The sequence below is a fragment of the Haliotis cracherodii genome, unplaced genomic scaffold, assembly GCF_022045235.1.
Source record: "Haliotis cracherodii isolate W230 unplaced genomic scaffold, xgHalCrac1.p SCAF_3, whole genome shotgun sequence".
Classification (NCBI taxonomy): Eukaryota; Metazoa; Mollusca; class Gastropoda; order Lepetellida; family Haliotidae; genus Haliotis; species Haliotis cracherodii.
Genome location: NW_027266286.1, coordinates 5,316,125 through 5,339,026, shown reverse-complemented (window position 1 = coordinate 5,339,026; position 22,902 = coordinate 5,316,125). Strand labels below are relative to the sequence as shown.

At 42.9% G+C, this 22,902-nt stretch overlaps 1 protein-coding gene and 1 pseudogene across 1 annotated transcript in view; both read right to left on the bottom strand.

The window, feature by feature from the left end:
* Positions 1-19,239, bottom strand: part of LOC139473902 (cullin-5-like) — a 39,127-nt gene extending 19,888 nt beyond the window's left edge. Inside the window, exons 1-13 of the mRNA XM_071256700.1 lie at positions 19,216-19,239; positions 14,449-14,558; positions 12,816-12,918; positions 12,013-12,198; positions 10,866-11,007; positions 9,623-9,849; positions 7,911-8,004; positions 6,748-6,878; positions 5,757-5,864; positions 5,102-5,166; positions 3,648-3,780; positions 3,201-3,332; positions 829-952 (exon numbers count right to left, since the gene is read on the bottom strand). Coding sequence (XP_071112801.1) covers positions 829-952; positions 3,201-3,332; positions 3,648-3,780; positions 5,102-5,166; positions 5,757-5,864; positions 6,748-6,878; positions 7,911-8,004; positions 9,623-9,849; positions 10,866-11,007; positions 12,013-12,198; positions 12,816-12,918; positions 14,449-14,558; positions 19,216-19,230 — 1,570 coding nt within the window. The 5' untranslated portion in view covers positions 19,231-19,239. The remainder of the gene's footprint in view (positions 1-828; positions 953-3,200; positions 3,333-3,647; positions 3,781-5,101; positions 5,167-5,756; positions 5,865-6,747; positions 6,879-7,910; positions 8,005-9,622; positions 9,850-10,865; positions 11,008-12,012; positions 12,199-12,815; positions 12,919-14,448; positions 14,559-19,215) is intronic.
* A 1,151-nt stretch (positions 19,240-20,390) lies between these two features.
* Positions 20,391-22,773, bottom strand: LOC139474220 (uncharacterized; annotated as a pseudogene).
* Positions 22,774-22,902: the final 129 nt, after the last annotated feature.

Sequence of the window (22,902 nt, the reverse complement as noted above, 5' to 3'; positions counted from 1 at the left end):
ATTGAGAGAGGACAGAGCTAAGAAATGACATTGAGAGAGGACAGAGAGCTAAGAAAGGACATAGAAATAGGACAGAGAGCTAAGAAATGACATACAGAGAGGACAGAGAGCTAAGAAATGATATAGAGAGAGGACAGAGAGCTAAGAAATGACATAGAGAGAGGACAGAGCTAAGAAATGACATTGAGAGAGGACAGAGAGCTAAGAAATGACATAGAGGACAGAGAGCTAAGAAAGGACATTGAGAGAGGACAGAGAGCTAAGAAATGACATATAGAGAGGACAGAGAGATAAGAAATGACATTGAGAGAGGATAGAGAGCTAAGAAATGACATAGAGAGAGGACAGAGAGCTAAGAAATGACATTGAGAGAGGACAGAGAGATAAGAAAGGACATTGAGAGAGGACAGAGAGCTAAGAAAGGACATAGAGAGAGAGCACTGAGAGGAACGAGAAATAAGAAAGGACATTGAGAGAGGACAGAGAGCTAAGAAAGGACATTGAGAGAGGACAGAGAGATAAGAAAGGACATTGAGAGAGCTCACAGTGCTCAGAGAGGACAAAGAGCTAAGAAAGGACAGAGAGCTTAGAAAGGACATAGAGAGAGCTCAGAGAGAACTCAGAGAGGACATTGAGAGAATTCAGAGTGGAAGACTGAGAACAAACAACACAAAATCCAAACCCAGACAGCTAAAAGTGGCCAAGTCATTTCCTCTACAGTTTCACTTCAGTTGAGTAATCATGGTAATGGCTGTACACTTACAAGATATAATCCTGCCATTTACCCCCAGTGTACAAATGTTATGTAGTTATCTAAACAAAGCTCACCTGCCAACCCTTCATTGTTGTTTCGGTGGGCGTCCTTGAACTCGTTGTTGAGGTCCTCACTGACCTTGATGTCCTGGAACATCCTGGCCAGCTTGTTGACGTAGTCTGCTGGCATCCCGACCTCCTGTGGGTGGAACATGCAGCATGCATCAACATAATTACTTTGTTCAGGGTTAACATGGACATTAGCCTGCCAGTCCCCCCCCCCCCCACCAACCCTGGAAATGGGAATCAAAAAGTCAATAACATCTGCAAATCTTTGTTCATATTTATCTCTGAATCGTGAGGAATCAAACCCTAGTGTTCTGCATGACCAGACAATGCCTAAACCACAATCATGGTGCCCCTGTTCTGTGTGACCTCATGGTGCCCCCGCACCATGTGACCTCATGGTGCCCCTGTCCTGTGTGACCTCATGGTGCCCCTGTACTGTGTGACCTCATGGTGTACCTAATCTGTGTGACCTCATGGTGCCCCCGCACCGTGTGACCTCATGGTGCCCCTGTACCATGTGACCTCATGGTGCCCCTGTACTGTGTGACCTCATGGTGCCCCTGTTCTGTGTGACCTCATGGTGCACCTGTTCTGTGTGACCTCATGGTGCACCTGTTCTGTGTGACCTCACGGTGCCCCTGTACTGTGTGACCTCATGGTGCCCCTGTACTGTGTGACCTAATGGTGCCCCTGTACTGTGTGACCTCATGGTGCCCCTGTACTGTGTGACTTCATGATACCCCTGTTCTGTGTGACCTCATGGTGTCCCTGTACTGTGTGACCTTATGATGCCCCTGTACTGTGTGACCTAATGGTGCACTGTTCTGTGTGACCTCATGGTGCACCTGTTCTGTGTGACCTCATGATGCCCCTGTACTGTGTGACCTAATGGTGCACCTGTACTGTGTGACCTCACGGTGCCCCCCCTGTACTGTGTGACCTCATGATACCCCTGTTCTGTGTGACCTCATGGTGCCCCTGTACTGTGTGACCTTATGATGCCCCTGTACTGTGTGACCTAATGGTGCCCCTGTTCTGTGTGACCTCATGGTGCACCTGTTCTGTGTGACCTCATGATGCCCCTGTACTGTGTGACCTAATGGTGCCCCTGTACTGTGTGACCTCACGGTGCCCCCCCCTGTACTGTGTGACCTCACGGTGCCCCCCCTGTACTGTGTGACCTCATGATGCCCCTGTACTGTGTGACCTCACGGTGCCCCCCCTGTACTGTGTGACCTCATGATGCCCCTGTACTGTGTGACCTCATGATGCCCCTACACTGTGATACCTAAGGGTGTCCCTGTACTGTGTGACCTCATGGTGCCCATGTACTGTGTGACCTCACGGTGCCCCTGTACTGTGTGACCTCATGGTGCCCCTGTACTGTGTGACCTATTGGTGTCCCTGTACTGTGTGACCTCATTGTGCCCCTGCACTGTGTGACCTCATGGTGCCCCTGTACTGTGTGACCTCATGATACCCCTGCACTGTGTGACCTCACGGTGCCCCTGCACTGTGTGACCTCATGATGGCCCTGCACTGTGTGACCTCATGGTGCCCCTGTACTGTGTGACCTCATGGTGTCCCTGCACTGTGTGACATCATGGTGCCCCTGCACTGTGTGACCTCATGATGGCCCTGCACTGTGTGACCTCATGGTGCCCCTGTACTGTGTGACCTCATGGTGCACCTGTTCTGTGTGATCTCATGGTGCACCTGTTCTGTGTGACCTAATGGTGCACCTGTACTGTGTGATCTCATGGTGCCCCTGTACTGTGTGACCTCATGGTGCCCCTGTACTGTGTGACCTCATGGTGCCCCTGTACTGTGTGACCTCATGGTGCCCCTGTACTGTGTGACCTCATGGTGCCCCTGTACTGTGTGACCTCATGGTGCCCCTGTATTGTGTGACCTCATGGTGCCCCTGTACTGTGTGACCTCATGGTGCCCCTGTTCTGTGTGACCTCATGGTGCCCCCGCACCGTGTGACCTCATGGTGCACCTGTACTGTGTGACCTCATGGTGCCCCTGTACTGTGTGACCTCATGGTGCCCCTGCACTGTGTGACCTCATGGTGCACCTGTACTGTGTGACCTCATGGTGCCCCTGTACTGTGTGACCTCATGGTGCCCCCGCACCGTGTGACCTCATGGTGCACCTGTACTGTGTGACCTCATGGTGCCCCTGTACTGTGTGACCTCATGGTGCCCCTGTACTGTGTGACCTCATGGTGCCCCTGTACTGTGTGACCTAATGGTGCCCCTGTACTGTGTGACCTCATGGTGCCCCTGTACTGTGTGACCTCATGGTGCCCCTGTACTGTGTGACCTCATGGTGCCCCTGTTCTGTGTGACCTCATGGTGCCCCTGGAAACTCACCCTCAGCCACTCCACCATGTTCTCCTCCTTCTCGTTGTCCGCCGACGTGTCCAGGATGAGACGTCGCGTCAGGTGAGCTTTGTGGTATCGCATAAACACGTCTTTGTTCATCACATACTTCAACACTAATAACTGAAAGAGGAAAGGTCAGGAGAGTGAAACATCAGCTTTGCATATTCAACACTCTTTCAATTTAGTCGTGACAAAATAGTTTTCTTTGGGTTTTTTTTGTACTTGAAATTGTAAAGAAACGGCTAGAATGAGAAACTAATCTTATAAAAATTCGTATAAAATCGTATAAAAAAACCTTACACCATTCAAGTCACATATTACAGTAACATTTGTTATTGTATGTGGCATTACCATAATACAATATACCACAATTTACAAGCAACTTAGGAATAAGTCTAGTTACAATGTCATGAGTTAAAAGCCTTGTCAACTTACAACATCTTTTAGTTTTTTCTCGACTTCTTCGGAGGTTAGTTTTTTACTGAGGGGTGTTTTCCGCAGCAACATATCACAGTAGTTAGCCAGGAGCTCTGGACACTTGGACTCCGGCTGTGTCTTGGTGCCCACTCTGCAACACAACCAGGGTGTCATGCCACGCAAAACATGCTGTCACTGACTCAGAGATTATCAGTGGAGTGAGTTTCTGTATCGTAAATATCTTATACTGCACAAGGCTCCTAGAAGGACAAACTAAATTTTTCCAAATGTAACTGTTGGTGAGGGGACTGATCAACTAATACACGATCATTGTATCTAACATTTTTCATAATATACGCATTCGTTTTATTTCACTACTGTAGTTATAGTTTTTGTTGCATATTAGATACGCTAGGATTTGATTTGTATGCATATTGTAGCTTATTTAATGCTTATTTTACGTTTTTGTTCTGCTAAGGTCAACTAAATTCAACATACCAACTTTGCAGATTTTAATACTTTAGGGCATACTTAATAAAAACAATTTGACAAAAATTAAATTTGATAATCGGACATAGGGGTACACAAAATACGGGATCTAGACTACCAGTTGTCGGACTTTCATTTTGTGAAAGCCTCAGTGGCTGAGTGGGTTAGATTGCTGACTTTGAGTGCGAGTGATTAGGTGCCTCACTCTGGCAGTGTGGGTTTGAATCCCGGATGGAATTCATAATAAAAGTGTGATCCCAAACATAACATTTGTTACACTTTAAATGTTTCTGTAAACACCAAGTCCAGAAGCTGGATTGCCGCTGTCTCTGCACGCTACAAATCTTGTGGATGTGTCTATTGCTGCACAGGGTGCTGGGAGTGAAGAGGGCGGCAGTCACGTGAGAACACTTCAGTAACTTGCTGCCGATGGGTATACAGTAATCGGCTTTCTCCCTTGATGTAAGTTGTGCTTGTTGATGAGGCTCAGTTGGATACTGGCATGCTGTGCTCAGATTATCAGAAACACAAGCCAATTACGTACAACTGCATATTGGCAGTCATGCAAGAACACTTCAGTCAGTTTCTGCCCATGCATATACAGTAATCAGCTTACTCCTTAATGAGGCAAAACTAGATGTCTCCATCTTGTTCCATTATTTAGAAAACATTAGATGTAATTGCAACAATCGCAGTGAGGTTAGTCAATTGTGTGTAAGTGAGTTGAAAGTTTGGCAATTGTAGGTGTGTGGACATTGTTTCTTTTCAACTGTTCCGAGTCTTCGGGGAAACCATGTATATTTTGGATACTTGAGACCCCCAAATGAATTCGAGCCAACTGAGAATTTTGACACTTCCGAGTTTAAACAATGATAAATATAGAAGGAATTTGCATGGATGTGAAGCTGAGTTCGAGACAACCGAGAATTCGACACAATGTTTTGACTATCACACAAACCATGCAACACACAGTATCAACTTACCCTTTGTTTTTCAATGGAATTTCTAATTTGAATACTGATGTGTCATTAACTACACTCTTATAGGCCTGAAAAGAGAGAAAAAACATCAAATATTAGAAAGAAAAAGAAAAACATGAGATATAAACAGCATAAAGGTAACTCTATAACTCTTACAAGTAGACAATGGGGGCCGGCCATCTGCTAGCCCAACTAGGGGATGGCATATCCCCGGCCTGCTGCAATTCAGACATAGAGTTTAGCAACTTATATCCCACTTTTTTGCCAATGGATATCTTCAGTTCAGTGTAGAAAAAAATAATGCTGTTCTGCTTTAAAAAAAATCCCAAATCATCAAAAGGCACCAGTTCACCATAAGACTGATCTGAATAACAAGTTTCATCTGGAAATATTCAACGGTTTTAGAGTTCTGCTCCTGTCACAAGCACTACCCTCATTTTTAGTATAAGTCCGACTTGTAATCATGGAAAAATAAAACAAAAATTCCAAATCATCAAAAAGCACCAGTTCATCACTAGACCAATCTATATAACAAGTATTAATAAGAATTATTCGCTCAGGACGGACATGGTGGTCACTATATCCCCCTGTTTTTCAAACTGGGGGGATGAAAAGGGTTAAACCCAGAAGAGACTTTCAAGTTGTTGACTGTGTGTACCTTGTCTCTGGATGTGAGGAAGCGTGGGTCGTCACTGAAGGCTTCTCGTACCAGGGTACTGAATCTGTTGAACAGGTCCAGCAACTGCTCAACATACTTCTCGGAATCCTGCAACATACACGTATAGCTGAAGAACAATCTCAACAAACCCTGCAACATACACGTATAGCTGAAGAACAATCTCAACAAACCATGCAACATACAGGTATAGCTGAAGAACAATCTCAACAAACCCTGCAACATACACGTATAGCTGAAGAACAATTTCAGCAAACCCTGCAACATACACGTATAGCTGAAGAAAAATCTCAACAAACCCTGCAACATACACGTACAGATAAAGAACAATCTCAACAAACCCTGCAACATACACGTACAGATGAAGAACAATCTCAACAAACCCTGCAACATGCACATACAGATGAAGAACAATCTCAACAAACCCTGCAACATACACGTACAGATAAAGAACAATCTCAACAAACCCTGCAGCATACACGTATAGCTGAAGAACAATCTCAACAAACCCTGCAACATACACGTACAGATGAAGAACAATCTCAACAAACCCTGCAACATACACGTACAGATAAAGAACAATCTCAACAAACCCTGCAACATACACGTACAGATGAAGAACAATCTCAACAAACCCTGCAACATACACGTACAGATGAAGAACAATCTCAACAAACCCTGCAACATACACGTATAGCTGAAGAACAATCTCAACAAACCCTGCAACATACACGTATAGCTGAAGAACAATCTCAGCAAACCCTGCAACATACACGTATAGCTGAAGAACAATCTCAACAAACCCTGCAACATGCACGTATAGCTGAAGAACAATCTCAACAAACCCTGCAACATACACATAGAGAGTCAGCCAAGTCCAAATCTAGTCGACTCGTATGACAAGTTTTGGTTACTGAGGACCAGTTGTATCCAGAAATCTCAAACAGTACAAAGAGAGAGGTGATGGACTTACAGAGGTGATTGTCTCGGCGGAGGCCATCATGTCCGCTAGTCCCTGACTGATGATATGGGACTCCAGGTCGTGCAGCATGGGTGTGATCCCGTCCGCCACGCGGTCCATGAGACTGAACATCAGTCGCAACTCTGAAACACAACATCCAGGCTTACACTCCACTATCACTTGTCCTAACCTCCAGCTGTCAAAGTATAATATCAGTGCATGTCAAGTCGATGACAACTAGAGCATGTATTCGCACGTGCACCACATCACTTTCCACTACTGTCCCCTGTTCAATTGATATGGATTCTTCTGAAGCCTGTGGAACACCTACTGACTTCACAGAGATGTTTCTTTAGTTTGCTTAGCTTACACTTAAAAATACACATCCTAAAATCTAGCTGTCTGATTGACAAGCCACCATTTGGAAAACTTGGCTGGTGGCCTGTACGAACTTCATGATCAGTCAGCCAGAACAGGGATATCATAAAAGGACACCTGGAAAAGATCAGAACGCTAGCCCTCCAGGTATCTTTAACATTAGATGAACTGACTTGGTTAGCATGCTCCTGCCAAGTTGCCTCTCCAATGACGTACTAAACAATTGTCAGGTCGTCAGTTGACCCTAATAACAATCTGGGTAAAGGGAATCTGATGGTTGATACAATATAGATCTAATTCTTTCAGACTTGGCTTGTAGATTGTTCTTTTAATGTGACATATTGGCTTTGTGTGTATATATATTTCTATGAGGTGAGGTGAAATTGGGTTTAACGTCGCGTCCAAGATTATTGCACTTATATAGCGACGTGCATGTATGTGTGTGTGTTTGTGTGGCTGCTTGTACTAGTCCGGACTGATGCCGATTTATAGTGCTAGCTCAATGAGATATCATGCCGCAGTTTAACATGAATACCCCACTCTGACACAGTATACTGACTCCGAGCCGACCAGTCCTTGTTTTAACCCCTTAATGCCGAGCGCCAGACAGGGTAACAACAAGTACCATCTTTACTGTCTTTTGGTATGGCGCGGCCGGGGATCGAACCCCGGACCTTCCTCTCACCGGGCGGACGCTCTACCACAAGACCACGGAGGCGGTCTATATTTCTATGAACATCAAACCCTATGACATGACTTTCCAACACTAGCATGGTGTGGCACAGCTGGACACTTACTCTCTGTTTCATTGTTCTTGATCATCAGTGCACACTCCTGTAGAATCGTCTCCTTGAAGTCTGTCACCAAAACCCGCACACAACACTCGGTCAGCTGGAAGAAATCATCATCATCATCATCATCATCATCATCATGGGGGGCACGGGTGGCCCAGTCATCATCATCATCATAATAAGGGGGCACGGGTGGCCCAGTCATCATCATCATCATAATAAGGGGGCACGGGTGGCCCAGTCATCATCATCATCATCATAATAAGGGGGCACGGGTGGCCCAGTCATCATCATCATCATAATAAGGGGGCACGGGTGGCCCAGTCATCATCATCATCATAATAAGGGGGCACGGGTGGCCCAGTCATCATCATCATCATAATAAGGGGGCACGGGTGGCCCAGTCATCATCATCATCATAATAAGGGGGCACGGGTGGCCCAGTCATCATTATCATCATAATAAGGGGGCACGGGTGGCCCAGTCGTCTAAGGCGCTGCGATTCGCTGTGCAGAGTCGTGTCCCTTGGGCACGCCAGAAACCTATGATTGTGGGTTCGAATCCCGGTTCGCCCCGATTATGTTTCTAGGTTTGTCAGCACCATACCCGTGCTCGTGGGTTTCACCGAAGTGGTAAACGTCTTAGACCTGCATCACTTCGGGCTTTCCTCCCACATTAAGCTGACACGCCGTGATATAACTGGAATAATGTTAAAAGCGGCGTTAAACCCAACTCACTCACTCACTCACTCACTCACTCATCATAATAATAATGATACAGTTCTACACAACACTCTAATACACTTGAAGCTCCATCTCCTGTGGTCAATACTGGATTTTATGTTTGGTGATCACGTGACAAAGGACACCCTAAAGAACAAGCTGGCTCCTATATGACTCCTCAGGATACCATAGTAAAATCTCTGTCTACATTCTTGATTTCCAGCTTGTTACAGAGGAATTTGACTTGCATCTTCCCATGTCTGCTACAGAAAGGAATGTCCTGTCATGTGTTTTAGCAAACACGGGAGATCTCGCAGACAGAATATGGACTTTTGTGACAAACATATGGCCAAAACTTAGTAATACTGATATGAAAAAACACCATCAGACATGAAATTTCTTTTCTACCAAAATGGAATTACAAACTGAAACAAGAAATATCTTCAATAACAGAGAACAGAGTACACCATGAATGTGAGCCTTAATAACAATTAAATGACACACATGCACAAATGTTTGAATGAAAGCAGCATGAAGTGAACGTTGACAATTGTAGTCCAGGTATATCGCGCCGTGTCAGCTTGATGTGGGAGGGAAGCCCGAAGTGATGCAGGTCTGACGTTTACCACTTAAACTTTGGTGAAACCCACGAGCACGGGTATGGTGCTGACAACCTAGAGACATAATCGGGGTGAACCCACCATCACAGGTTTCTGGCTACCCAAGGGATGCAATTCTGGACAACTGCCAATATGCAAAGATTATTTTTTGACAGTTGACCTACTAGTTTGTTTTTTTCAGTTGACCCAGGCTACTCTGCTGCCCACCTCTTTACAGTGGCATAGGAAGGGGGTTCCTCCCTCTTGTATACTCCGTGGATGTCTTTCAGGGGTAGACTTAACAACAAATTTGTTTGTAGCTAGGATTGTTATGGTATTTTATGTGTGACTTAGAACCAAAAACTGTAAAAAATAATTAAAAAGTGCATCTACTCACAGCTGCGACGGAGTTACATCCGTATCCGGTCTCGAGGTACCTGCGCGCCCTGGCCTCTTCCTCCTTCAGCTTGGAGTCGGCGTACCTCATGTAGTTCTGAACTCCATTGTCCTCCAGGTACCGAGGGGCCTTCACCTTGTAGAACGCCTCGGTCGCCTCCAGGTACGCCTTCTCGAAGTTCTCGCGGTAAATCTTTAGTTTGTCTTCTACATCGGAGCTTAGGTTAACTTTAAGAAAAATCAAAGCAATATTTACACCACACATGCAAAGAGAAATTGAAAATGTAATTTTGTAAAGTATATCTTAGAGGTGTCACAATATGTATACACACTACGATACTTGAGTCGCCATATGATGCACATATTTAAATCACACCCTTTTTGCGCTAAATCATGTTCTTGTGCCCGAACGGACGAAAAGTTGTTGCTGTTGACCAATTCGTGTTTGACTTTCAAGACTGGTTCATTAAGGTTTGTTGAGATACTTTTATGCAATCTGATCAGCATTTCGTTCATGTTTGTTTGTTTTGTCTGTCTGTTTAACGCCACACTCAGAAATATTCCAGCTATATGACGGTGGTCTGTAAATAATCAAGTCTGGAGCAGACAATCCAGTCATTGACATCATGATCATCGATCCATGCAATCGATCCAAGCGAGTCTGACCACCTGATCCTGTTAGTCGACTCTTGCAACAAGCAGAGTCGCCTCTTACGACAAGCATAGTCGCCTTTTATGGCAAGCATGGGTTGCTGAAGACCCCTATTACATAGATACAATGCCTAAGTTTCCCACAAGCCAAACTATATAATGACCTTCAATGACAAAGAGCCTAGTGTCCCTACAACCACAGGAAATCCAACAACACAGTTCAAATAATTCTTGTAAACTTAATTTGTGAAGACATTAGGTATATGTTTGTATTTGAAACACTAACTGCAAACAATCATTTACATCTGAATGCTTTTCACTGTCATGAAGCATAAGTTGTCTTTGACAGGCATTTCGAAGTTGGAAGAACATGAATACATTACAATATTTGATGGATAACAATATAAGTTGCAGCAGGATGACGACGGGTACATGGGGCCTTATGCGTCTAGGATTAGGTTTTATTCTTTGCAATGATGTTTCAACAGCCCTGGAGGATGTTACAAAGGATAAAAGAAGTTGTTATCCATATAACAGTGTCATGTATTTACAGTACAAGTTGTTAGTTCAAGTCCTTGAAACCATCTACTTACCATACGACTCCCGGACACCTATAACAAGCTGGGAGTCAAACGCCTCTCCGTTCCTCTCCGCGTGAACCAGCTTCATGGCGCTGTCCTGTAGGCGCTGCTTGATGTTGGAGAAGATACTCAGATTCCAGCTGTCCAGCATCAGCTGAAACACAAGCATTATGCCATGTACTGCCTTGACCATGGCCATCAAGTGACAACCACAATAACTGCTTCATCATCTGAGTCGCTAACAGCTGCAACTGGAACATTAATGAACAATATAGGTACTGAATGAAGAATAACTTCGACTCTCAAGTATGACTTAAGCTAAACATTACTGTGTTTTGGAGGGGCATTAATCTTCATACTTTCCCCAGAAGGACTACCTAACCAGACTCTCCTCTCCTCCCTGTGTGGTTTCCCAGAAGGACCTACCTTCCTAACTAGACTCACCTCTTCTCCCTGTGTGGTTTCCCCAGAAGGACCTACCTTTATAACTGTTCCCCAGAAGGACCTACCTTCCTAAAGAGACTCTCCTCTCCTCCCTGTGTGGTTCCCCAGAAGGACCTACCTTCCTAACCAGACCCTCCTCTCCTCCCCGAGATGGTTCCCCAGAAGGACCTACCTTCCTAACTGTTCCCCAGAAGGACCTACCTTCCTAACGAGACTCTCCTCTCCTCCCTGTGTGGTTCCCCAGAAGGACCTACCTTCCTAACTGTTCCCCAGAAGGACCTACCTTCCTAACGAGACTCTCCTCTCCTCCCTGTGTGGTTCCCTAGAAGGACCTACCTTCCTAACGAGACTCTCCTCTCCTCCCTGTGTGGTTCCCCAGAAGGACCTACCTTCCTAACCAGACCCTCCTCTCCTCCCCGAGATGGTTCCCCAGAAGGACCTACCTTCCTAACTGTTCCCCAGAAGGACCTACCTTCCTAACGAGACTCTCCTCTCCTCCCTGTGTGGTTCCCCAGAAGGACCTACCTTCCTAACTGTTCCCCAGAAGGACCTACCTTCCTAACGAGACTCTCCTCTCCTCCCTGTGTGGTTCCCCAGAAGGACCTACCTTCCTAACCAGACTCTCCTCTCCTCCCCGAGATGGTTCCCCAGAAGGACCTACCTTCCTAACGAGACTCTCCTCTCCTCCCCGAGATGGTTCCCCAGAAGGACCTACCTTCCTAACGAGACTCTCCTCTCCTCCCTGTGCCTTCTTGGGCATGCTACTGTGTAGTTTCCCCAGTAGGTTGGCCTCCAGCTGGTTGAATGGCTTAGGCAGGTAGTTACACTGAGTGAAGAACTTGCCCCACTCCGCTATGTACGCTCGCAACAAGGCTGAATCTTCCTTGTGTTGTAGCACACGCTGTAAGCAAAAACATGACTGTAAGAGAACCTCTAGGCTACCCATTCATACGTACAGCACACACTGTGGACAATCTGATGTTAAAGACTGTTTCATATAAGATAGCTACGCGATAAATTGCAAAGAACAATGAAGAACAAAGCGTGGTATATTTCACGATAAAACTCTGTTCTATCATGACGTCATTTCTGGAGATTCAAACATGCGCTCACAACGTGATGACATCGTAAATTGGATGACGTAATGTTTGAGAGGGTCTAGTGGGTTTTACCCCATAGATGTAGCTGGGCAACGTAGATAAACATAATGGCCAAACGATCGCTTCCAAAAGTGGGATAAATATGACAATCGCTATTGGGAGAAAAGGTGAAAATAATCAGCATGAAAGTTGTGAGAATATCCGGGAAAGACCAAATTTACCCCCACCGATTCAAAATATGGACTTGTCCGACATTGCAGCAGATGGATTCGTTCAGGGAGTCATCATTATTTAAATACGGGTAAATATTTTTAAAGTGTGTACTTTTTACTAACATCCTTAAAGAGGCTGTACGTATGCCATACAGCAGAAACAAACGACTCAAGGTATATTTCTTAAATACGTCAGAGGTACTTACTGTCTGTGCCTGTTTGATGAAATCCAGAATGTCATCCTGTAGAGCTTGGTAGATTTTGGGTGGTCCGTCTTTTTCATCCCACATACACACAGAATGTACCGCCCTGAACAAACAGAAGAGTTTCAGGGGTTTATGTAGAAACGCACTGAGGCCGATATTCGGCCCAAGACTGCAGCAAATGTCAGTAAAAAATCCCAAATTATTAATTCTGTTTTTCTATTTACTTTATAGAAACCTCTCTATGCTTGGCTTAGTGCTTGGAAACTGCATTTAGTGCAATAAAATGCATAGTCACTCGCAATTGTTTCATTTGAATAGTAAGAGTGAGTTCTGAACAGTATTCCAGTTATATCACAGTGTGTCAGCTTAATTTTGGAGGAAAGCCCAGACATTTATACCTTCGGTGAAACCAATGAGGAATGATTCTGACAAACCTGGACAAACCTGGACAAACCTAGACAAACCTAGACAACTGGACAAACCTAGACAACTGGACAAACCTAGACAAGAATACATGACCAAATGTTTCTGGTATGCCCCAGGGATGCAACACTGCACAGCGAATTCCAGTGCTTATAGACGACGGCCCCCTTGAACAGTAAGCTAATACTTTCAGGCTGTTCATAATTTTTCAGCAGCAGCATCATTAGAACCCAAAATTCAGACTGAGACACTAAACTTAAGGATCCATTCATGATTATCCTTCACAAATACAGTGACTTTGCTAGAGACAAACGACAATGGGACATTTTCATAATTTCATCAGCTTTTTTTAGGACATTCTTTTATGGCTTCACCAAATTGGGAAAAATTCTTTTGAACATTTTTTTCCATTTTCAGCCAGTGTCCTAGAAAATGAACCGATCTGTTAGTAACTGGGGAAAACATTGCCATGGCTATGATCTGCTATAGATGTAGCACAGAAGTCTGCATATTTAAATATTTTATGAAAAAATGTATTTTCATAAAATTTAAAGTGTGTGTAACTTTGATTACTTCTGAAGTTTTTCTAAAACGTGGTAGTTGTTTGTCTTTCTCCACTGCTGTCAGATTGTATTATCATCCCAAATATAATATCATTCTTTGTACTTGGAGACAGGGACTCTTATTTCAGGACAGTACTAGAGGTTTTTGTTTAACCATGATTGATCAGGCTAAAGATATGGAGGTATGTAGAGAAATAGTGAGTGAGTGAGTGAGTGAGTATGGTTTTACACCGTTTTCAGCAATATTCCAGCAATATCACGACGGGGACACCAGAAATGGGCTTCACGCATTGTACCAATGTGGGGAATCAAACCCGTGTCTTCGGCGTGACCAGCCACTAGGCTACCCCACCGCCCTGGTAGGGGAGCAGGAAGCATGACTGGGTGTTCAGTGTTCCTGTTGAACTAGTGGTAGGTTATCGAAATTGATCGCCATCTACTGGGCAATCATGACTGATCAGGCTACAGTTGTGGAGGCAGGTAGGGAATTGGAAAGTATGATGAGTTGTTCAGTGTTCCTGTTGAACTAGTGGTAGGTTATCGAAATTGATCGCCTTCTACTGGGCAATCATGACTGATCAGGCTACAGTTGTGCAGGTAGGGAGGGAATCAGGAAGTATGATGGACTGTACAGTGTTCTGACTTACCAGAAGAGTCCGTGCCACTCGTCCCGTGTAACTGCCTCCTGCCGAAGCAGCTTGAGGACGGTTGGCCGCATACTCGGCCATTTGTCCTCAAACTTACACTGCCCTTGTTGCTGAAACAAAAACATCACTTAGTCCACATCATCAGCGTGTGAGCACATGAATGAGAGAAAAACAAGTGACCAAGAGAGTGAGTTGAGTTTAATCAGGGGTAGAAACTAACATATTTAGTCCACTAGTCCTTATAATGATAACATATAGCAAAACCCTTAAAAATGGCAAATTTCTACAAGTCCTTATGCAGCGTTAGAAATTGGCACAAGTCCTATAGTCCTTGCCAAACTGCCCAATGGTAAAGGTATCAGAAGGACTAGTAGACATTTGGCCTTTTTAAGGGTTTTGCTATATGTTATCATTATAAGGACTAGTGGACGAAAACTGTTAGTTTCTAACCCTGCCTTATGATACCTTAACTGTTGGGCAGTTTGGCAAGGACTACAGGACTAGTGCCAATTTCTAATGCTGGTTTAATGCTGCTTCAAATGGTATTCCAACGACGTGTCAGATTGATGTGATGACAAAGCCTAAAGTGACGCCGGTCTTTGATGTTCAGCACTTTGTTGAAACCCTTAAGCAAGGTGTTGACAAATCGAGAATAATGAGCAGGGTGAATCTCTGAACTCAACCCACGATCATTCAGTGCTCGAAATAAGCGACTGCCCATCGGCCCGTGGCAGGTAGATCTCGTGTTGGGCCCCTTGTTTCAAAATTGTATGGGTCCTGTAAGCTGCAGTCGTTTAAAAATGAGGGCCTGAAGACTTTAATCAGGACTGCATCTTCTAAAGTCTGTAGGACCTGATAGCAGCCTGGCAATTTTTGCATTTCACAGCAATCATTCTGGCACACCTGAGGGACATAGCTCTGCACTGAGAATTACAGCATCTTAGATGGCTGCGGCACTGGTGGCCCAACACAAAACATGAAAAGCATGAAACGAGTGAGTGAGTGAGTGAGTGAGTGAGTAAGTAGGGTTTTACTCTGCTTTTAGCGAGGCTCAAACATCCTCACTGTGGGGACACCAGAAATGGGCTTCACACATTCTACTCAGGACAAGCAAATTCTTGACTCACTAAGTCGACTCAGTCGTCTTTGCTGCTACAGCTTCTATAATGCCACTTATAGTGTATCATATCTCCATGATAAATACCAGTGGTGGGATGATACACCGATGCATCGGTGGATTGCAATATTTTACTTCCCGATACAAGTATTGATCACAGTCACACACTAAGTAAAAAATATCGATTCATACCTTAAATGTTTACTTTAATGGCTGTTACACAAAACACTAATTAGGAGTGAAATTTAGTAGTGAAAAAGTAAATATTTTCATCCATTGCACCATACTTGACACTGCCAACTGTAAATCGTCAGTGTGCCAGGTATTTAATCATCCTGCCTATGAAAAAGATGGTTTACACACCACAGATAAGAGCACATACAAGTATCGTGATACGTATCGGATCGTGAACAAGGTATCGTGATACATATTGGATCGCACAGCTGGTGTATCGTCCCTGCCCTGATAAATACCCTTGACCCATTCACCACCAAAGCTTTGTTTCATGCCTGATTCGAATAGGAGGATGATAAAATAGCCCTCCAATCAAATTACTCACAAGCAAGAACATTATGAGTTAAGTTTGAGATAGGAGTAGTTCAGGTGGTGCTGTCATTTCCAAAGTGAATCCAAGGCGGTGAATGGGTCTGGCGTATTTATCTTCAATGGAAGGAAATCTGGTTAACCGAGAATGGACGAAGCCTAGTGCGCCTTTAATCAGTAGGACCGCAGTTACCATGGAGACGGCCAGCACTGATACTGTGTGTCATTGAAGATGGGGTATACAGCAAAACCATGCTAATCTGGAACCCACCTCCCAGATAGGTACTGCTGGGAAATGGTTACGTGCATAAGTGACATTACGTCGGAACCCATGACAATCTGGAAATTTGTTAAGTCGTACAATTTCAATGACCACTACTGTCTGGATTCACAGGGTTACACTTTCAGCAGTTGTTACACTTTACAGTCCTGGTCCCATTACTCAAAGCAATTGTAACACACCATGATAACTCCCATACTCAACAATAACATAGTCACACGACAGTCGTAGCATTCTGATTGCATTGTGGAGTGAGTGAGTGAGTGATTATGGTTTCACGCCGCTTTTAGCAATATTCCAGCAATATCATGGCGGGGACACCAGAAATAGGCTTCACACATTGTACCCATGTTGGGAATCGAACCCGGGTCTTAGGCGTGACAAGCGAACACTTTAACCACTAGGCTACCCGACAGCCCCTGCTTTGTGGAACAGGTTGTGAACATATTCATCACAAAGGGCAAACATAGCCTTTAGTCTGCACGTCAAGACTAGTGAAAGTTTCATTACAAAATGTAACGTTACCAGGGGTAGAAACTAACATCGCATCCAAGATTATTGCACTTAAATAGCGACGTGCATGTATGTGTGTGTGTTTGTGTGGCTGCTTGTACTAGTCCGGACTGATGCCGATTTACAGTGCCATGTCACTGAGATACCATGCCGCAGTTTAGCATGAATACCCCACTCAGACACAGTATACTGACTTCTAGCCGACCAGTCCTTGTTTTAGCCCCTTAATGCCGAGCGCCAGACAGGGTAACAACAAGTACCATCTTTTAATGTCTTTTGATATGACGCGGACGGGGATCGAACCCCGGACCTTCCGCTCTCTGGGCGGACGCTCTACCACTGGACCACGGAGGCAGTGGAATTTCACTGATAACTTACAGGATCAATAATGAGATCAAGGCTTCAATATTATAGCATTTAGCGTCGAGTCAAAGTAACTCTCAATCTTATTTCAGAAAAAGTAAGGTCAACATCCAATTTGGTAATAATTACTGTGTCTTCCTCCCATTCGCATGCTAATGGCACGTCGTCTAAATCCTTGATAAATCCCTACGTTTATCTGGCAAGTGATTATGTACCCAAGATAGCATGCACTTACCATGCAAGCAGAGGTGAAAAGATAACCAACATCAAGTTTTGTTTGTTTGTTTGTTTGTTTGTTGTATACACTGAACTCGGCAACATTCCAGACGGTGGTCTGTAATAATCGAGTCTGGACCAGAGAGTCTTGTGATTGACATCACTGAAGTTCTATCTGACATCAAGCAAGTCTGCAAGCCCAACCACCCAATCCCATTACAGCAATAGAAACTAACATTTTTAGTCCACTAGTCCTTATAATAATAACATATAGCGAAACCCTTAAAATTGCTAATTTCTACTAGTCCTTATGCTACTTTAACTATTGGGCAGTTTGGCAAGGACTATAGGATTAGTGCCAATTTCTAATGCTACTGTTAGTGACCACTTACGACAAGCATAGTTGCTGAAGACCAATTCTAACCGAGATCTTCACAGGGGGCTTATATCATATAGGAAGTACACAGATATATATGTGTCACATGTACATCGTATACAACAGCAGTCTGCTATTTAGACCATTAGTTAAAAGCCTAAATCTTGTAAAAGTTTTTGTGATTGAGTAAAGTTTTACACTACTCTTAGCAATATTCCAGCAATATCACGGTTGGGGGACACTAGAAGTGGGCACGGGCTTCACATATTATACCCATGTGGGCAATCAAACCCAGGCCTTCAACGTGACAAAAGCTTTAACCACTAACCTTTCAGTTCAGTAAGAAGAGCTACTATCATGTCTATTTGTTCACATACTGAGACTAAAATGTACCGAAAATATTACAAGAGTTCTGCCTTGTACACACAAAAATACACACAACAGGCACATGTCCACTGAAAGCAAACGGAACAAATTCATATCATAATTCATAATACCAGAACACAAGAAAAAAACTACGCTGAAATGAAACAATATCATGTTAGAATCTCAGGGAAGGATTATGAAAAACTGGATTATGAAGCACCTTATAGTCAACAAGATATCAGGTCATTATAACGTACAGATTCGAAAATAGAGTAGGATTTTGTTTGTTTGTTGATTAAAGCTGCACTCAGCAATATTTCAGTATATGACGGCGGTCTGTAAGTAATCAAGTTAGAATAGGTACAAATATATCTATTTAACAGATGATGATTATGGGTCTGGGGATGATACCTGCCCATAAAACATTTGCACATTCAACATGATACTACGCTTGAAGCGTAAATTCATGTGATCACCGAAACAGTTTCATATTTCAAATTTAAAGCTGTCTTTTTATGTGACGACAATATTTGTTCCAATACATAGTGATTATACATATTATTATCCAAAGACATCGATACATGATTAAAGGGAAGATGCTAAACAAACACATTTATCAATGACTAAGCCATATTTCAGACAATCATAGTTCTGATCATACATGTAGTAGTCTACTTGATCAAAATATTATAATCGTGGATTATGATGCAAATAATAAAACGGTTCACACTAATTATTATGACGTGTGGTTGCTGTCATAGCTTTAACAAGACAATATATTCATATCCTATATTTCACAATCAGTCAAAACATGAAATTTACTGATTCGGCATGGTCACGTTTAAAAAATACACAGCTTCAAATTTCGATAAAATAAGATCCCAAATAAAAGTATTGATGGGTAAGTATAAGTTAATTAAAGGAGTTGAATAAACAATGGTATAACAGAGTCACGACACAGTCACAATGTCATTGATCAGTAAGTTAACTCACTCCTAACATCGCCATGATTTCTTTATGTTCTCGCGAGAATATGCGATTTTACCGGTGCATTGCCATTTTCTGACCATGAAATTTAGTCCGCACCACCTGCCATTTTCATCTGACGTTCTGCCATTAGAGATCTAGCGAAGTTAAACGTTATATTAACATAACGAATAGCTAAATAATGTTGTTTTTGTGAAAACATGTGATTTGAAATGTGTAAAGTTCATAACAGTTACTTTCCATTATGCCAATCAGACTTTACACATAATATGAATTTATATCAGAATAGTTATATCATAATCAAGTTGGTTGTTTTTGTTATATGCAGTATATGAAAGGGATGCTTTCTTTCTGATTTTTTTGTGCGCATTCAGCTTCTGAAGCACCAGATAATTGACAAGAAATATCACTAAACATATGAATTAAAGAAATATTTCGCCCACAGATCTAGGAAACAGTCCAATATCTTTCCCGATAGAGCCAACATGGCAGACGACTTTCTTAATTAATAATTTCAAATCTTTCTTAATAATTAACAAAACGCGCGGCCAATAATTTTGATTCACACAAAATCATATAGAATTTTCCTACTGCACCGTAAAACAAAATTGCCACACTCTCACGTTTGTTTGAAAAGAATATATCGCATCAACAACATTAAGCATTTCATAAAATGGTATCATTGTTGTCCGGTCTTTGTCGCGTACATTCGAAACTCACTTTTTCGTATATTTTACGCCACGTTTGTTATTCCGGTTTACAAGCTCGATCAACCGGATCCAAACAATGCAATCAGAAACTAAAAAAAAATTTTTTTTTAATTTATCTATTGCTTAAACCATGTGTCGTGGATGGATTAGGAAAATATAATTATAAGGTAAAACTACAATACCAAAGAGTGACTGTCAACGTAGTAAATAATCACTAATCAAACACACTGTATGTACAGTTGCTGGCCGGTTCATGGCGGTTCATTCGCAGGACGAAGACCCCCCGTGTCGTATGAAAACAAACGTACAAACTAGCAAAAAGTGAGGTCGTCGTCCTTCGAATATTTTAATCCGCCAATCTAGTTAAACAGTGGGTATCGAGTGTTATTGTAACACCTCGAGCAAGTAAAAAAGTGGAACTGGATTTGAAACGAACCAAAGAACGTCAATAAGGGTGGAATATTGATTTATTTACAAATAATTTTAATGTATATGTACAAGATGACGTACATATAAGATTCACAAAAGTCATGGGCAATTAAGACAGTTTGAGAAGATGAGACACTGAGTCAGCAAAGAAAATTACGCTGACTTCATTCTGGATCAGTCTGGTCTTCAGTTGATCGATTCTGCGTTGTATATCACAGAACTTCTTCTTTTTTGGTGGGAGACGCTGGCCGGCCTGGTAGTGTAGCAGATTACACTCTGTCTTCTGCTGTTCAGCTCCTAGAAATCTTATCAGCTCAAAGATGTTGGGATGGGCTTTGTCGATGACTTTCTTTAAGCGTCCATGCCATCCCTCCAGGTGGTTATTAGTGCGAGGGCCGTCGTTATTGAAATGGTTCCAAGGCTCCTTCCAGGTTGTGGTGACGTAGTCGCCGAGCTGGACACAGCGTTCGTCGTTCGGCATGTCAGCAATTGTCTGGAGCCATACATCATCAACCTGTAATTACAGAAAGAATATTGTAGATATATATTATTATCATAATTGGATTGTAATAATAATATATATTGTCATAAGAAACATAACTTATTTACTAGTCTAGGTTGACTGGAGACCGACCTGTTGAGCCTTTCACCTTACACACTGGGTGTAATGGAAAAAAAAGCCTTTCCAAGTGGCATTGGGGAAGACGTCGAGGGCTGCTATCTTTGCCGCTGCTTCAAAGTCCATCTGAAAATAGAAAAATATAAATAAAAATCTTGGTATATGCGCTAAAATGGAAATGTTTCATATATCATATTACACTAAAATATACACCAAATTATACACATTCGGCCTTCCTGTATTGTTTGGGGCAGTAGCTGGAACCCTCGGTTCTCAGCAGCATCCTTGACCAGGCGGAAGGCTCTGTCGTAGGTCTCCTTCTTCTTGTCTGGCAGCAACAGTAATACCAGGGGCACCATCTTGTTGGCGACGAAGTCGTGGAGGGTGTAGAGCTGGTAGAAGAGACGTGGAGTCACGTAACATAGTAACTGTTGAGTAAATGGTACTCACTAGATTATCAAAATCAGAGTTCACCAATTCAGTGTACATATTTCAGTTTTTGACACTAACCAAGGAGTTAATCCCCTCCTAAAACAACACCACACATCAAAGGCGTACCGGCGGTCGTCGTCCTGCGAATGGAAAAAATCGAGGGGTCGACGTCCTGCGAATACCCCTTCATCCCTTATAAGGAATACCAAACATCCCCCGACAGAAGTAAATAACAATGACAATACTGTATTACCCGCAAGGGAATTCTTTGTATATATGAAAGTGCTAACAGATTGTATGTATCAAATAACATGACAAACAAAGAAACTGAAACAATACAGAACTTAGCGATGATTTCAGAGACGGATACATCACGGGGTAAAAGATCAACGAGCTATATTTGTTTTAAAACGTGGCAATAAATATCGCCGCCCAGAAGGCGATGGTGCACCCTCGGTCGGTGTGGGCTAAAAATCTCAGTGATAATTTTAAATACAACACACGTATTTTTAAAAATATATAGACTGTCAAATGGGATACCGGCGATTTTACTAGCTACTAAAATAACCGTGTCCAAGCGTGATTTGTTTTGACCAAAAAGTGCTCCGTTCCAGCTCTCACACACACACACACACACACACACACACACACACACACACACACACAACCATTATCTTTCCCCACTAACGATCTAATAAATTTATCGAGGTGCACCAACATTATTTCTTTTATTTCCACCTAACCAATCTAATTGGTCAGCAAAAGGTGCATAAATCAGATATCAGTAATAATAGAGTGGCCTTGTAGATAAGCTTCCCTTTACAAATGTTCCGTAATTTATTTCGGCTAGTACAGTTCTTGTTTATCTGGAACGGCTTTGTAATGAGTAATTAGGAGATAAACAAACTATGTTTTCAATGTAGAGCTAGGTTATCTGTAGATTTAACTGCGCTAAATTAAATTTAGAAACGAACGCGAAGCGTTAATGACTGAAAAAAATACTATTCTATGAATATTAGCCTCCGCGGTGATGAGGCCGTCAAACCATCTGTAATCAGAGGGGGTTTATTGTGATTTAATAGCCTCTGATTGACCAATCAGAATGGAGTAATTTCCTAATTCACGGTAGAATTGTTTATGACATGGTAAGAAATTCAATCGACCAACACCTTGCTTATAACTGGGTCCCCAGTTAAAGAGACCGGGGCAATTGCCACGCCAAGAGAGTCACAGCACACTTTATCTGATCTCTCCGACTTATTATGTATACCAATATAGTAAAGAGTACACACACAATTAACGAGTACACTAGGTATCGAGTACCTTACTACTCAGAGAGCATGTCTCTGTTTCACACGAGGAATTAAACAACATCTTTAATACCTAGCTTTGAACATCAGGCAAGGACGGTTGTTCACATATTCTTGTTGAAGAATACAACGGGAAATCATAACCTACCAATGAACACTCTATGATCAGTACTGACATAATTTTGCTAAACAG